This window comes from Macaca fascicularis, chromosome 18 (genome assembly GCF_037993035.2).
Source record: "Macaca fascicularis isolate 582-1 chromosome 18, T2T-MFA8v1.1".
Classification (NCBI taxonomy): Eukaryota; Metazoa; Chordata; class Mammalia; order Primates; family Cercopithecidae; genus Macaca; species Macaca fascicularis.
Window position 1 is genome coordinate 56462853 of NC_088392.1, and position 14936 is coordinate 56477788.

Consider the following 14936-nt stretch of genomic DNA (forward strand, 5'->3'; position numbering starts at 1 on the left):
GTGCTGTGTTTTTCAGCTCCATCAGGCCATTTATATTCCTCTCTAAACTGGTTATTCTAGTTAACAGCTCCTGTAATCTTTTATCATGGTTTTTAGCTTCTTTGCATTGGGTTAGAAGATAATCCTTTAGCTCAGTGAAATTCATTATTACCCACTTTGTGAAGTCTACTTCTGTCAGTTCATCCATCTCACCATTGGCCCCATTCTGTGCCCTTGCTGGAGAAGTGTTGTGATTATTCGGAGGAGAAGAGGCATTCCAGCTTTGAGGATTTTCAGTGTTTTTGCATTGACTTTTCTTCATCTTCATGGATTTTTCAACCATTGATCTTTGAGGCTGATAAACTTTGGACGGGGATTTTGTGGGGTCTCTTTTGTTGATGTTGTTGTTGCTTTTTGTGTGTTTTTCTTCTAATAGTCAGGCCCCTCTTATGCAGATCTGCTGCAGTTTGCTGGGTGTCCACTGCAGACTCTGTTTGCCTGGGTATCAACAGTGGAGGGTGCAGAATAGCAAAGATTTCTGCCTGCTCTTTCCTCTGGAAGCTTTGTCCCAGAGGGGCACTGACCAGATGCCACCCAGAACTCTCCTGTATGAGGTATCTGGCGACCCTAGTTGGGAGGTCTCATCCAGTCAGGAGGCGTGGGGGTCAAGGTCCCAGTTGAGGGGGTCGTCTGTCCCTTAGTGGCTGTCCCTTAGTGGAGCTGGTGTGCTGTGCTGGGGGAATCCCCCTTGTCAGGATCAGCTGATCTCTTCAGAGCAGCCAGGCAGGAAATACTAAGTCCACTGAACCTGAGACCACAGCCACCCCTTCCCCAAAGTGCTCTTTCCCAGGAAGATAAGAATTATGTCTGTAAGCCCCTGACTGGTGCTGGATCACCTGCAGAGAGACCCTGTCCATGCCCAGTGAGGAGGGATCTAAAGAAGCAGTCTGGCCACAGCTGCTTGCTACACTGTAGGGAATTCAGCCCAGTCCAAATGTCCTCATCTATAAATGACCGCTCTAGGAGTGTCTGCCTTATGTGGTTGAGATAAGGACTGAAATACGCCCTGGTCTCCTGCAGTACCCTCAGGCTTATTAGGGTGGGGAAAAAAACCGCTCCCTGGTAAATTTGAGGTCATACGGTTCTGTGCTCTCGAACCCTGTTTTCTGTTGTTTAAGATGTTTATCAAGACAATACATGCACAGCTGAGCATAGACCCTTAGCAGATATTTTTTGATTTTGCCCTTTGCCTTGTGATCTTTATTGGCCTCACAAGCATGTGATCTTTGTTCTCCTTTTTGCCCTTTGGAGCATGTGATCTTTGTGACCTATTCCCTGTTTATATACCCCATCCCCATTTGAAATCCTTAATAAAAACCTGCTGGTTTTGCAGCTTAGGTGGGCATCACGGTCCTACCAATATGTGATGTCACCCCCAGAGGCCCAGCTGTAAAACTCCTCTCTTCGTACTCTTTCTCTTTCTCAGCCGGCCAACACTTATGGAAAATAGAACCTATGTTGAAATATTGGGGGCGTGTTCCCCTGGTACCCATGGAACATACTCCAAGATTGAACACATGCTCAGCCATTAAGCAAGTCTTGATAAATTTTTAAAAATCAAAATTATATGAACCATACTCTCAGGCCACAGTAGAATAAAACTAGAAATAGAGTCTGGGTGGATTGCTTGAGTCCAGGAGTTTGAAACCAGCTGGGGCAACATGGTGAAACCCTATCTCTACAAAAGATACAAAAAATTAGCTGTGCATGGTGTCACATGCATATATTCCCAGCTAATTGGGAGGCTGAGGTGGGAGAATCACTTGAGTCCCGGAGGTCAAGGCTGCAGTAAGTTGTGATCATGCCACTGTACTCCAGCCTGGGCAACAGAGCAAGACTCTGTCTCAAATAATGTAAAAATAATAAAAATAGAAATCAATACCAAGATCTCTCAAAACCACACAATTACATAAAAATTAAACAAATTGCTCCTGAATGACTTTTGGGTAAACAGTGAAATTAAGGCAGAAATAAAAAAGTTATCTGAAAATAAATAAAAACACAACATACCCAGATCTCTGGGATGCAGCAAAAGCAGCATTAAGAGGAAACTTTGTAGTGCAAAATGCCCACCACAAAAGTTAGAAAGATCTCAAATTAACAATCTAACATTACACCTAGGGGAACTGGAAAAACAAGAACAAACGACTCCAAAATTAGCAGAAGAAAAGAAATAACTAAAATTGAATAGAAGTGAATGAAATTGAGATCCAAAAATCTACCCAAAGAATCAATTAAACCATAAGTTGGTTTTTTGAAAGGATAAACAAGATTGATAGACCACTAGCTAAATTAACAAAGAAAAAAGAGGTATGACACAAATAAGCACAATCAAGAACAACAAAGGTGAAATTACAACTGATGCCACAGAAATACAAAAGATCCTCAGAGACTGTTGTGAACATCTCTAGTCACACAAACTAAAAAAGCTGGAGGAAATGAATAAATTCCTAGAAACACATAGTCTCACCAGATTGAATCAGGAGTAAGTTGAAACTCTGAACAGATCAATATTGAGTTCTGAAATTAAATTGGTAGTAATAAGCCTACCAACCACCAAAAGCCCCAGACCAAGTTGATTCAAAGCTAAATTCCACCAGCCATACAAAGAAAGGCTGGCACCAATCCTACTGAAACGATTACATAATATCAAAGTGGACTCCTCCCAAACTAATTCTACAAAGCCAACATCACCCTGGTACCAAAACCTTGCAAAGACACAATGAAAAAAGAAAATAACAGGCTGATATCCTTGATGAACATAAATACTAAAATCCTCAACAAAATACTAGCAAACTGAATTCAGCAGCACATCAAAAAGTTACTTCACCATGATCAAGTAAGGCTTTATTCCTGGGATGCAGGTTTGGTTCAACATATGCAAATCAGTAAAGTAATTCACCATATAAATTGAATTAAAAACAAAAGCGTTATGATCATCTCAATAGATGTGGGAAAAGCTTTTGATAAAATCCAACATCACTTTATGATAAAAATGTTCAAGAAACTAGGCATAAAAGGAATATACCTCAAAATGATAAGAGCCATCTATGACAGACCCACAGCCAGCATCAGACCGAATGAGCCAAAGCTGGAAGCATTCCTCTTTAGAACTGGAAGAAGATGAGCATGCCCATTCTGACTACTCCTATTCAACATAGTATTGGAAGTCCTTGCCATAGTAATCAGGTGAGAAAAAGAAATAAAAGGCATCCAAACAGGAAGACGTCAAAAAGAGGTCATTGTTCCTTTGCTGACAATATGATTGTATACCTAGAAAACCCTAAAGACTCTACCAAAAGGCTTCTAGAACTCATAAGTGGTAAAGTTTCACAATACAAAATTAATGTACAAAATTCAGCAGCAATTCTATATGTATTTCCAAGTCACAAGATAATAAAATATCTAAGAATGCCTCTAACCAGGAGGTGAAAGAGCTCTACAAGAAGAACTACAAAACACTGCTGAAAGAAATCATAGATGACACAAATAAATGGAAAAATATTCCATGTTCCTGGATTGAAAGAATCAATGTCAATTAAATGGCCATATGGCTCAAAGCAATCTACATATTCAATGCTATTTCTATAAAGTTACCAATGTAATTTTTTACAGAACTAGAAAAAACTGTTTTAAAATTCATACAGAACCAAAAAATAACTGAAACAGTCTAAGCAATTCTAACCAAAAAGAACAAAGCTGGAGTCATCATTGTACCTGTCTTTATACTACATGGCTACAGTAACTAAAACAGCATGGTGCTGTTTTAGTGTGGATCTATATATCCACAAAAAATGGATATATAGATCAATAGAACAGAATGGAGAACCTAAAAGTAAAACCTCACACCTGCATCCATCTCATTTTTGTCAAAGTCAACAAACATAAGCAATGGGGAAAGGATTCCCTGTTCAATAAATGGTGCTGAGATAGCTAGCTAGGCATACGCAGAAGATTGAAATTGGACTCCTCCCTTTCACCATACACAAAAATTGACTTAAAATAGACTAAAGATTTAAATGTAAGACTTCAAACTATAAGAATCCTAAAAGAGAACCTAGGAAACACCATTCTGGATATCAGTCTTGGGAGAGAATTAATGACTAAGTCCTGAAAAGCAATTACAACAAAACAAAACATCGACAAGTGGGATTTAATGAAACTAAAAGCCTTTTGGACAGCGAAAGAAACTATCAACAGAGTAGTAAACAGACAACCTACAGAATGGGAGAAAATATTCACAAACTATGCATCTGACAAAAGCCTAATGTCCAGAATCTATAAGGAACTTAAAACATGTTACAAACATGAAACAACCCCATTAAAAAGTGGACAAAAGATATAAACACTTTTCAAAAGAAAACGTACACATGGCCAACAAGCATGTGAAAAAATGTTCAACATCACTAATCATTAGAGAAATGCAAATGAAAACCACAATGAGATAGTATCTCATAGCGGTCAGAATGGCTATTACTAAAAAGCCAAAAACAACAGATGCTGTCAACTCTGCAGAGAAAAGAAAATTGTTACACACTGTTGGTGGGAATGTAAATTAGTTCAGCCACAATGGAAAGGAGTTTGGAGATTTGTCAAATAACTAAAAGCTGAACTAGCATTCAACCCAGCAATCCTGTTACTGGATATATATCCAAAAGAAAATAAATCATTCTACCAAGAAGACAATGCACTCATTTGTTCATCACAGCATTATTCGCAATAGCAAAGACATAGAATCAATCTAGGTGTCCATCAATGGTGGACTGGATAAAGAAAATGTGGTACATATATACCATGAAATACTATACTGTCATAAAAAAGAATGAAATCAAGTTCTTTGCAGCAACATGGATGCAACTGGAAGCCATTATCCTAAGTGAATTAGCACAGGAACAGAAAACCAAATACTTCATGTTCTCACTTATAAGTGGGATCTAAACAATGGGTACTCATGGACATAAAGATGGTACCAATAGACAGTGGGAATTACTGTAGGGAGGAGAGAGGGAGGGGGCCAAAGGTTAAAAAACTAACCGTTATGTACTATGCTCAATATCTGGGTGGCAGAAGCAATCATACCCCAAACCTCAGCATCACCCAATATAGCCATGTAACAAACTTGCATATGCATTCCCTGAATCTAAAATAAAGGTAGAAATTATAAAAAAATAAAAAAAGAATCCAAATAGATTGGGGACAGAGGGAAGGCTAATCAAAAGTTTTATTTTGGAATATCTTTACTTTCTTATTCTGTTACAATAGGTAGCCTCTCAGGTATGAGCAGGGCAAAAGAGGACTCTCCCCTCCTGTCCACTCCCCTCCTCCCACCCCTCCCTCAACACACCAGGAGTTTTGGGTGACTGTCAGGTGATGGTCAAGCAGTTGTTAACTATTAATCTAAAGTAATAACTGCTCACAGCCAGTGCCAGAGAAAGGCAGTCCCCTAACAAAAAACACCTTAAACTCATCAGCAGCTTCCTGATAAAATCTCAGGAGTGGGGAGAAGTAATGCAGTATCTTGGAAGTATGCCAACATATAAAATCCAAGTCCATAAGTCAAGCTGCGCACTTGGTTTCTCAAGTCACCCGCTTGGCCTTCATCCAGATTGTACTTTTCTTCTTTTCTTTTCTTCCTTTCCTTACTGTCCTAAAGCTTTTTAATAAAACTTTCATTCCTGTTCTGAAACTTGCCTTGGTTTGTCCTTCTGCCTTATTCTTCTCAGTTGAATTATTTTGTCTGAGGAGGCAAGAATTGAAGTTGCTGCAGACCAGTATAGATTTGCCATCAGTAACTTGGATACCTTCTACTAATAACAGTTCTTTTACTTTTCAAGTCATTTCTGAGGATCCTCTGTACAAGGCATCGTTTTCACTGCTTGTACTGTATCAGATACCTTCCACCTTGGAGCTCCCCTGGATGCCTCCTTTATCCCTTCCAGCTCTATGTCTATTTATACAAATGTGTCCCTTTTCTTCTGTGTCTTTCTGCTTTGGCATTTTAGTTTACTGTTGTGAATGTATTTCCTTGTTTGTGGTATACCAACTTCTCAATGGGTACATTTTAGTTTTATCTATCATGCTTCTCCCATTCTGCATAGGATTCTGTAGGTCCAGACCTCCCTTCCTTACTCTCAATGCCAGGATGGGAGTCTAGGAAGGACAGATATGGGAAATTTGTACATTTGGCAAGGAGCTCAGGACAAGGTTAAGTCTAAAGTTGTTTAGTTGAGAGTTAAGCACTTAAAGGAGATGATTAAAGGAGAAAGTGTAGAGGAAAAGATTATTTCTTATCAAATAGTCATGTTTAAGTAATATGAGAATAAATAGGTGAAGAAGCAGCTAGAGAAAGTTATTAAAAGAACATTTCAAGGAAGGGCTGTCTACAATGTTTTGTAGTATAAAAAGTTTAGGAGAACGATACAAGATTATTGAGCTCTGTCACTAGGATATGCTTAGATGTCTTTTTCATAAAGCAGATGTATGGCGGTACAATTTAAATGCAATAAAATCCACTCATTTACAGTGTACAGGTGAATGACTTTTGACAAACATACACATCCATTTAAACACCACCTCAAACACTGTATAGAAATTTCCATATTTCCAGAAAGTTCATTCATGCCCCCTCTATAGACAAGATTACTTTCACTCACTCCCACAATTCCAGTATGATTTTAGTTTTACCATTCTAACATTTCAAATATATGAAATTATGCCACTTCTTTGTGTCCAACTTTTTCAGACTCAGGAAAATGTCTCTAATGTTGATCCGTGCTGTTGCATATATCAGTAGCTTGTTCATTTTTATTGATCAATAATATTGCACAATTTATTTAGCCTTTAATGGAAATTTGAGATTTTTTTCAATTTTTGACTATTATCAAGAAAGCTATTATGAACATTCACCTACAATTCTTTTTATGGACATATTTTTATTTGTCATGGGAAAATATAAAGAAGAGGAATGCTGAGTCCTATGGTAAGTTTAACTTTTATAAGAAATTGTCAAATTGTTTTCCAAAGTGTTTAAACAATTTTACATTTCCACTAGCAATGTATCAATTCCAGTTGTTCTATATCCTCTCTGATACAGGACATCGCCAACCTTTATAATTTTAGGCATTATAGTGTGTGTGAAATTGTATTGAACTGTTAGTTAAATTTGCGTTTTCTTGATGACTAACAATGTTAAGCATGTTTCCACATTGTATTAGTCATTTGTATATTGTCTTTTGTGAAGAGTCCAAGCCTTATGCCTATTTTCTGAATATTAAGTTGTGAATTTTCTCTGCACATTCTGGGTAGAAGTTATTGGTCAGGGATTCTATGCCATATGTCAGAGGGGCCTCTCACATGTGTTTCTGAGGCTCCTTTCTGCATTGCGCTCTCTTCTTGAGTTCCTGTCTTCTTCCAGATGCTTCCACTGTCCATGAAACTCATATTTGCTTTTCAACTCAGCGGGATTACTGTGCTCTGTTTTGCTCCCAGATCTCTTTATTGTAGTTGGGAAATTGTCCCTTGGCAGAGAGCTTGGTGATTGTGGGACTCCACTTTATCAGTTTCCCTTTTCTCAGAAATAAAAACCTTGAACTGCCCATTTTTCGATGTCCAAAATCAGTTGTCTCATATTTTGAAATCCAGATTTAGAGTTGCTTATAACTGGAGAACTAATTCCATATCAGTTACTCCTTCATGGATGGCAGTTGATATACTGCTTAGTGGGATGTAAGAATGAAGTTTCATGAATAGAACAAAAATCGGATTACAGCTAGGTAAAAAATTTAAAAAATTATAGAGGATTTGTTTATTCATTTATTCGATAATCATTTAAGGCACTTAATATAGTTGTTCTCTAGAAAGAATGGAAAATTTCATGGGGAAGATAGACAGGAAAACATAAATGTAATAACAGCAGAATGCAATGTGATCCATTCTTATAAAGAGAAATAAAAAGTGGTGTAGGTGCACTCACGTGTCTGAAAGAGTTGAGTATTCCTTAAGGCAAGGAACCATGTAAGATGGATCTTAATATTTGTATATAAATTGTAATTTGAAGAAGAGATCAGATGAGGATATTGCGGCTGCCAGTATAAACAGTTCATTCAAAAAATTGCTAGTCAAAGCAAAATTTGATATAGAATAATAGCTTTAGGAAGTGGTCAGGCAAGGTAGTGGGGAGACCTGAGTCCACAAGGCAAGTAAAAAAATTGTATTGATGTTGCAGATTTTGAAGAGAAGAAATTGGCAGTAAGTGAACACCGATCAGGGGCATTGCATATTGACTAAGGTTAGAGTAGAAGCAGTTTTTAGCCACTTCCGACTCTGAGAGTCCATGTGTATTATTCTAGATATTTAGTGATAAATGTATCCAACAGTGTAAGGTCCAATGAAAATGTAATAACTCTAATGTCAGTGAAAGGTGATTTTATTTTTGTCATGTGTAACAAAACCTAAAGAGATCTTTGCTTTCCATAAAAGATTAAAGATGCTTTATGTTCATCATGAAAGAGTCTTTGCATAGAGGACAAATTATTTTTAACCTCAAGAGCACTGACTTATGTTACATTTTGGAAAGAAAACCAAGATGTTAAAAGGGATAATAATGTGAAAAGGAAATATGTGTTCACCAGAGTTTTTCCTAAGTGTTCTGAGATAAAGGGATGATAGAATAATTGGAGTAACATACATAAAGGAAGCACATATAAAAAGCGAAGAAAAGGAAGGACTCTTGTGATAACGTGTTAAATTATTGGAGCTGGGTGAATAAATTATATAAGAATCAAATTCATTGAGTAGTAAGAGTTGACAGTTTATAAACATAGTCTTTCTATTTCATTTGCCCACACAAACAGCTAGTTGATATTTTTTCTCAAATGGAAGTTTCCTGTTGCACAGTCTCAGCAAACCTCAACTCTGGCTTGGAGCCAGGAGGATCTTGTCTTTTATGCATTAATTCTGGGCAAGGAAGTTGCAGTCAGGGGCATGTTTAGAGAGGATGAAAGTCTTGCCTGAACTTAATTCTTTATATACTCACACTGACCATTGTGCACAGGCTTCACAAGGAAGAGCTCCCTTGATTTATGTTTGGAATTTTAGGTGAAAAATATCTTATATAACATCTTACCAATACATTAATTTATTAAGAATTCTGAGACCTAAAGACTGAATAGTTTTAGCTAAAGATGTACAGCTAGTTATCAATTCAGTCAAGAAAATACAGACATCTAGTTCAGCTGTCTTTTGATTATATCATGCTGTCACCCTAAACTGGGTAAAATTCTTAAAAATTCAAAGTTTTAACTTATGCCATACTTTCAATGGAATAAAAAGAATGACATGAACTACTGAATTTTGGTTCAATCTTGTGCTACTTAGGATGTCATGTCTTTTACAGATTTTAGTGCAAATTTAAGTTCATAGTACATCATTCCCATTACTTTACCATATGTTACATATTCAACCTAAACCATAGGAGTGCTATGGAAATTAATTAGTATTCACAAAATAGGTTGAGAGTGGCACAGTCAGGAAAAATATAAAAGGAATCATTACTATTCTTGTTTTCTCCACATTTATTGAAGCAAAACAAATGTTTTAACTGTAACAGTGACAGCTTGTTGGTTAAATGTGTATCAAAACCTTCTTATTTCTAAAGGGAAGGCCAACATGCCCTTATCAAGATATTTGGATAGGAGATCAATATGTAATTTTTACTAGCTTGTTCTTTTGGTCTTTTGACTATTACAGAGAGATAGATAGATAGATAGATAGATAGATAGATAGATAGATAGATAGATAGAAAGATAGATAGACATGTTTATGAACTAAAGAGGAAAGATGGAATGTAACACAAAAAAAATCATTATAGAAAGTATATGTGTTCAGAGTATGGTCAAAGCAAACTAAAAGACATAGGATACCAGCACTGATATTATGAAGGAACATTCAAAGTTTAAAAACAAGCAAAATATTTAGGATGCCCTGAAATATATTTTTAGTACTGTTTCTCTTTATTTTGCTGTACTTTTAAAATATAAAAACAGCCTTCACAGCTTATACTCCATAGCCAGGGAGATTTAGTTCAAGTCTCAGTTCTCCTACCTACCTGTTCCATAGACTTAGACAAGTTATATAATTTATCTAAGCCTTGATTTCCTCATCTATGAAATCAAAATAATAATCCCATTTTATAAGATTGTTGTGGGGATTAAAAAATGTGGCATCAAAATTTTTTAGCTTAGCTTTATGTCTGGCACATATTTTTAGTGCCATAAAAAGGTCACTGTTATATACACACACACACACACACACACACACACACACACACGAGAGAGAGTTGAACATTATAGAATAGACTGAACAGTTTTATTTATAAATGAAACTTGCCATTTTTACAAGAGATTGTGTTTCTAGAGGAAGATATTATAAGGCTTCATTTAAAAGACATTTAAAAGATTGCAGTTTAAATGAAGATACCAAATATATTTACCATCTCTGTGGGTTGACATTGAAACAAAACACAACAGGATTATTTCTCTGTTCCCTCAAGGTCAATTGAAATGAGGACATCACACTGTTCTCATTGAGGCGCTGAGCATGTTTTGCGTCTCCAAATTTAAGATCAGTGATTGCAACTATAATCCAGCCAAATAGTCCTTAGAGTCAAAAGGACTGCAAGTAAGCACTTTGGTGGAGTTTCATGGACAACTTTGCTGTGCTTCTGCAACCTTCAGTCGATTTGGGACATGCCAGGATTAGAATCACTGAGGCACATCGGACTGAGTAGATTTTATGATGAGTACAGCTTGAATACTATAGTGAGAACATCAATCACTCTTCGCATGAGACTCCAATTTTCAGAAATGGAAGGTAGAAAATGAGGTTATTATGAGGATGAAGGAGACCTGCTTTTATTTTTTTCAGCAACAGAAACTCATGCTGGATTTAAGGAAGAACTTCAATGCATGAGTATTTGGATATTATTTACATTGGAAGAGGGCATCTCTTTGAAGGGAATATTTAAAATATATTTCAAAGTTATTTTTAAGGGATTCAGAATCTGTTTAGTAACACATGGGTCAGCTGATTTTTCTGCCTTCTTTTTCTTCATTTTTTTCCAATGTTTAGTTCATGATGCTATGTTTTTTAACTTTGCTTGAAGTTTTATTTTAGCTTCTTGGGTTCATTTTTATTTGTTACAGAATTAGATCATAAATGATTATTTTATTTTAGCTTGTACATTTTTTGAAGATTTGTTCTATAATTTTCTGACAGATTTATCAACCTCTCTATTAAGGAAACTTTAAGAGTATTAGCACTAATAAAGCAGAATATTTTTTGCTTATTCTGAACATCAAGGTTTACTACTTTGTATAGAATGAGTAATGAGCTTCTTATGTTTGTTCTCTTTAGGGGTGAATAAAGGCATTTACTTTAGCTACCCATGCCGACGTCACAGCTGTGCTGTAGTAAACATCCCAGCACCTTGTGTCAACAAAATGATTTCACACATCCAAGATGTGGAGTCCAAAATACAGGAGCATTTGAAAAGGGTAAGAGACTAATTTAAAATGCTGATATTTTGGTAAGCTTTATAGACACTCTAAGGGTTGGTTACTTAAAGAACCCAGAAAACTCTTTGGACTTTTAAAATGATAATTGGAATGCTTTTTAAGAATCTTTGCTCAGTTGCATAATTTACTAGTCTAGACGTGTTTTTGATAGTCTCACTCCAGAAGGGTGAAACGACCTTATTAAATCGATGTTTTTTTCCCTACCTGTTTGTTCTTTATCCAGAGGCAATCATGCTAAGTAGTAATTTCCATAAGCCAACTTGACTAGTAAATTAAGTAGTATTTACATACTTTTTGGGACACTAAACTGATTAGATGATTAAATTGGTGTATAAAAGGACAGTGTGCCCTTTTTAATGAGTTGTTATTCTAAAGAAATGCTTCATAGTTCTATTGAACAGGAACATAATGATTCTATGTCTTTTTAACCTGTTAAAAGTTTGCCTTTATTATTCTGAAGGGAGTTCAATCTTGAAAGGCAATTATTTTCAAAGGATGATTTAAGAATGACAAAAATTACCACTTCTCAGACCTTTTATTAAGGTTATATTTCTGAACAACTAATGCAGAATTAGACTGCTCATATGGGGTATCAATTTTCCAGAGACCTGTGCTATTTTTTTTTTCTTTCCACTGTTACTGGATCTGGCTCAGCAAACATTCTGATGGGCCACTCACAATTCTCAGTCCAGGATGTCACCTCTTTTGTTAGAGATCATTAGAGTACAGTCTTCAAGATTGCAGGCTTTAGAGTGACCTTAGATGGGAATGAAGAGATAATGATATTATGTTAGAACAAGTACCAGCAAATGATATGCACTCAATATATATTTGTCAGTTACTTCTTTATTTTTTATATCATTCTATATCAGCATTGTTACCTTTGTTGTTTCTATATTTCTCCAAATCAGATTACCCCTTCAGGAATGCTTTATGGGTTACAGGACTGATGGTGTCCTGGGCTTTGAAGACCATGGCAAGGACATAAAGAGAATAAATGAATATTTATTGCTATGATATGCTGTACACTTCCTATGAGTTTTAATTAACAGTTACCCATGTTGTTAAAAATGATAAAAATCATAGGTATTTTAATAAATAATTATAACAATTACCATTTATTAAAGTGGTATAATGGTATTTTAATAAATAATTAAAACAGGTATTTTAATAAATAATTATAACAGCTACCATTGATTAAAAACCTAATATAAGTCAGACATTATGTTTTACTACATCATTGCTCTTAGACCTTACAAAACTACTATTGAATGGTTGTTATACCTAATTGATAGATAGGGAAATAGTAATTTAAAACAGCTCAGTAACTTGTTCAAGGTCACAAGGCAGAATTGGGATTCAAACACCCTCTGTCTGTTTTCAAAGCCCATATTCTTTCCTGAATCCCACTTAGTGCTCTGAACAGTTGATAAACTGTTAGACACTATGGATAATAGACCAGGTAAAATATTACCTTAGATAAAATAGTTTACAAAATAAGCCAAGATATTTTACATCTTGTCTTTTAAAAAGCTGAAAAAGAGCTATTCTCATGTAAATACATTGAAAAACCTCAAAAAAGGAGAAGCACCAGGGCTGACTTCTTTAGTATTGTCTTCTGGAGCCTAGATTAGTGCCAGATAAATAGTAGGCGCTCAATAACTGTCTGTTGAATAAAAAAGTAAATGAAGAGCTGAAACAGAACCTTTCTTTTCTGCATACATCTGAGGCACCTATCCACTCCATATATGAGGGTGATTTATGTACCTAACATCTCCTATTTTCTAGGCATTTAATAAATATCTATTTTTTTTTTTTTTTGCCCTTTATAGAAATTCTCCTGTACAGGTGAGAATTCTAGGGCATAGAAAAGTCAAATACCTTATATGTACACATCACACAGGTAGTGAGCACTAGAGTTGGAATTTGTACTTAGCTCCATCTGACTCCAAAGTCCATTCAGCCTCTGTTTTATATCCTTGGAGAGATCTTAATTCTCATTTCAGAGAATATTGGTTGGTATTTTGAGAAGAAATACACAAAATAACAATGCTAGATAAGTACACTTCTAGACAAAAATTTCAATAATGATAATAATTTGTTTTTAAGTAAATAAATACAAGTTTTATCTGAAAGGAGATTCATTGCGAAATAAATGCTAATGACAAACTTTTGTTAATATTCAAGGTTATTTTGTAGATTTTCTATTTTCTATATTTAAAAATTATCGTATTTTGTTTTATTATTGACTGTGCAGTTAGATTTGCTAGTGTTGAACTGGTAAATAGAATGTAAGTAATATGTTTGGTGCAATGATGAGGACTATCCATTAGATATTTAGTTCAAATCTATGCAGTATTTGAACTAATATTTTAAGAATGAACTGGTGGCCAGCTATCTTTTTGAAAGATGAAAAACTTTTTTCTGATAAAATTTTTTTATCACAATAAGAAAAAAATCTTCCCATTATCACATGGAAAAAGTGATAATATTAGCAAAAAGCAATAATATTACCAAAAAATGTTGGTAATATTAGACAACCTTACATTGACATAGGAACTTAAATTTCCTTAAAAATAAAATTAAGCAGGCACAACTGGATAGAACTCTTTAAAAGATAGCTTCTGATTTTTTGAAATCAAACTAATAGCATGTATTATTTCCAAATAAGTAAATAAAGGTCATAATTCAGAATTAGTTAACCTAAGCATAATTCCTCATGTCACATAAAGTGAGTTATGTGTGTAAGAAATACTTAAAATGGTAATCATCCATCTATTCTCTACGTTCATGAGTTCAATTGTTTTGATTTTTAGATCCCACAAGAAAGTGAGAACATGTGATGCTTGTCTTTCTGTGCCTGCGTATTTCACATTGCATGCCTGGATCAAAACATCACATTTTCCCCATAAATATATACACCTACTATGTACCCACAAAAATTACAAATAGAGAAAATTTTTAAATATTTAAAATGAATAATTACCTGCAGAAAATACTAAATATGAATGTGTGCTGTGTGCATTTTTCCTCCAGAATGCCTGAGGGAAATGCAGAAAAGGGACATTTCTTCTCAACGTTTTTGCCACTTAACATTTTACCCAGTAAAGTTGTCAACTGACTATAAAAAAAATGAGAGGAAGTGGGACATTTTCCTGTCTATAAATGTATCTGTATATACATCTTTGTGAATACATATCATTCATTACCTACAGTCCCAGGCCTGTCTGGTAACATATCTGGTGCTAGACCACCCTTTCACCAGTTTCCAGGGGTTAGGCAGAGGTCAAAGCAAGGCAGAGGAACAATGCTTGGTCATTACCA

At 35.4% G+C, this 14936-nt stretch overlaps 1 protein-coding gene across 1 annotated transcript in view; it reads left to right on the forward strand.

The window, feature by feature from the left end:
• The window catches only part of CCDC178 (coiled-coil domain containing 178), a 462699-nt gene that overhangs the window by 55765 nt on the left and 391998 nt on the right, over window positions 1-14936 (forward strand). Inside the window, exon 6 of the mRNA XM_074022193.1 lies at window positions 11452-11591. Coding sequence (XP_073878294.1) covers window positions 11452-11591 — 140 coding nt within the window. The remainder of the gene's footprint in view (window positions 1-11451; window positions 11592-14936) is intronic.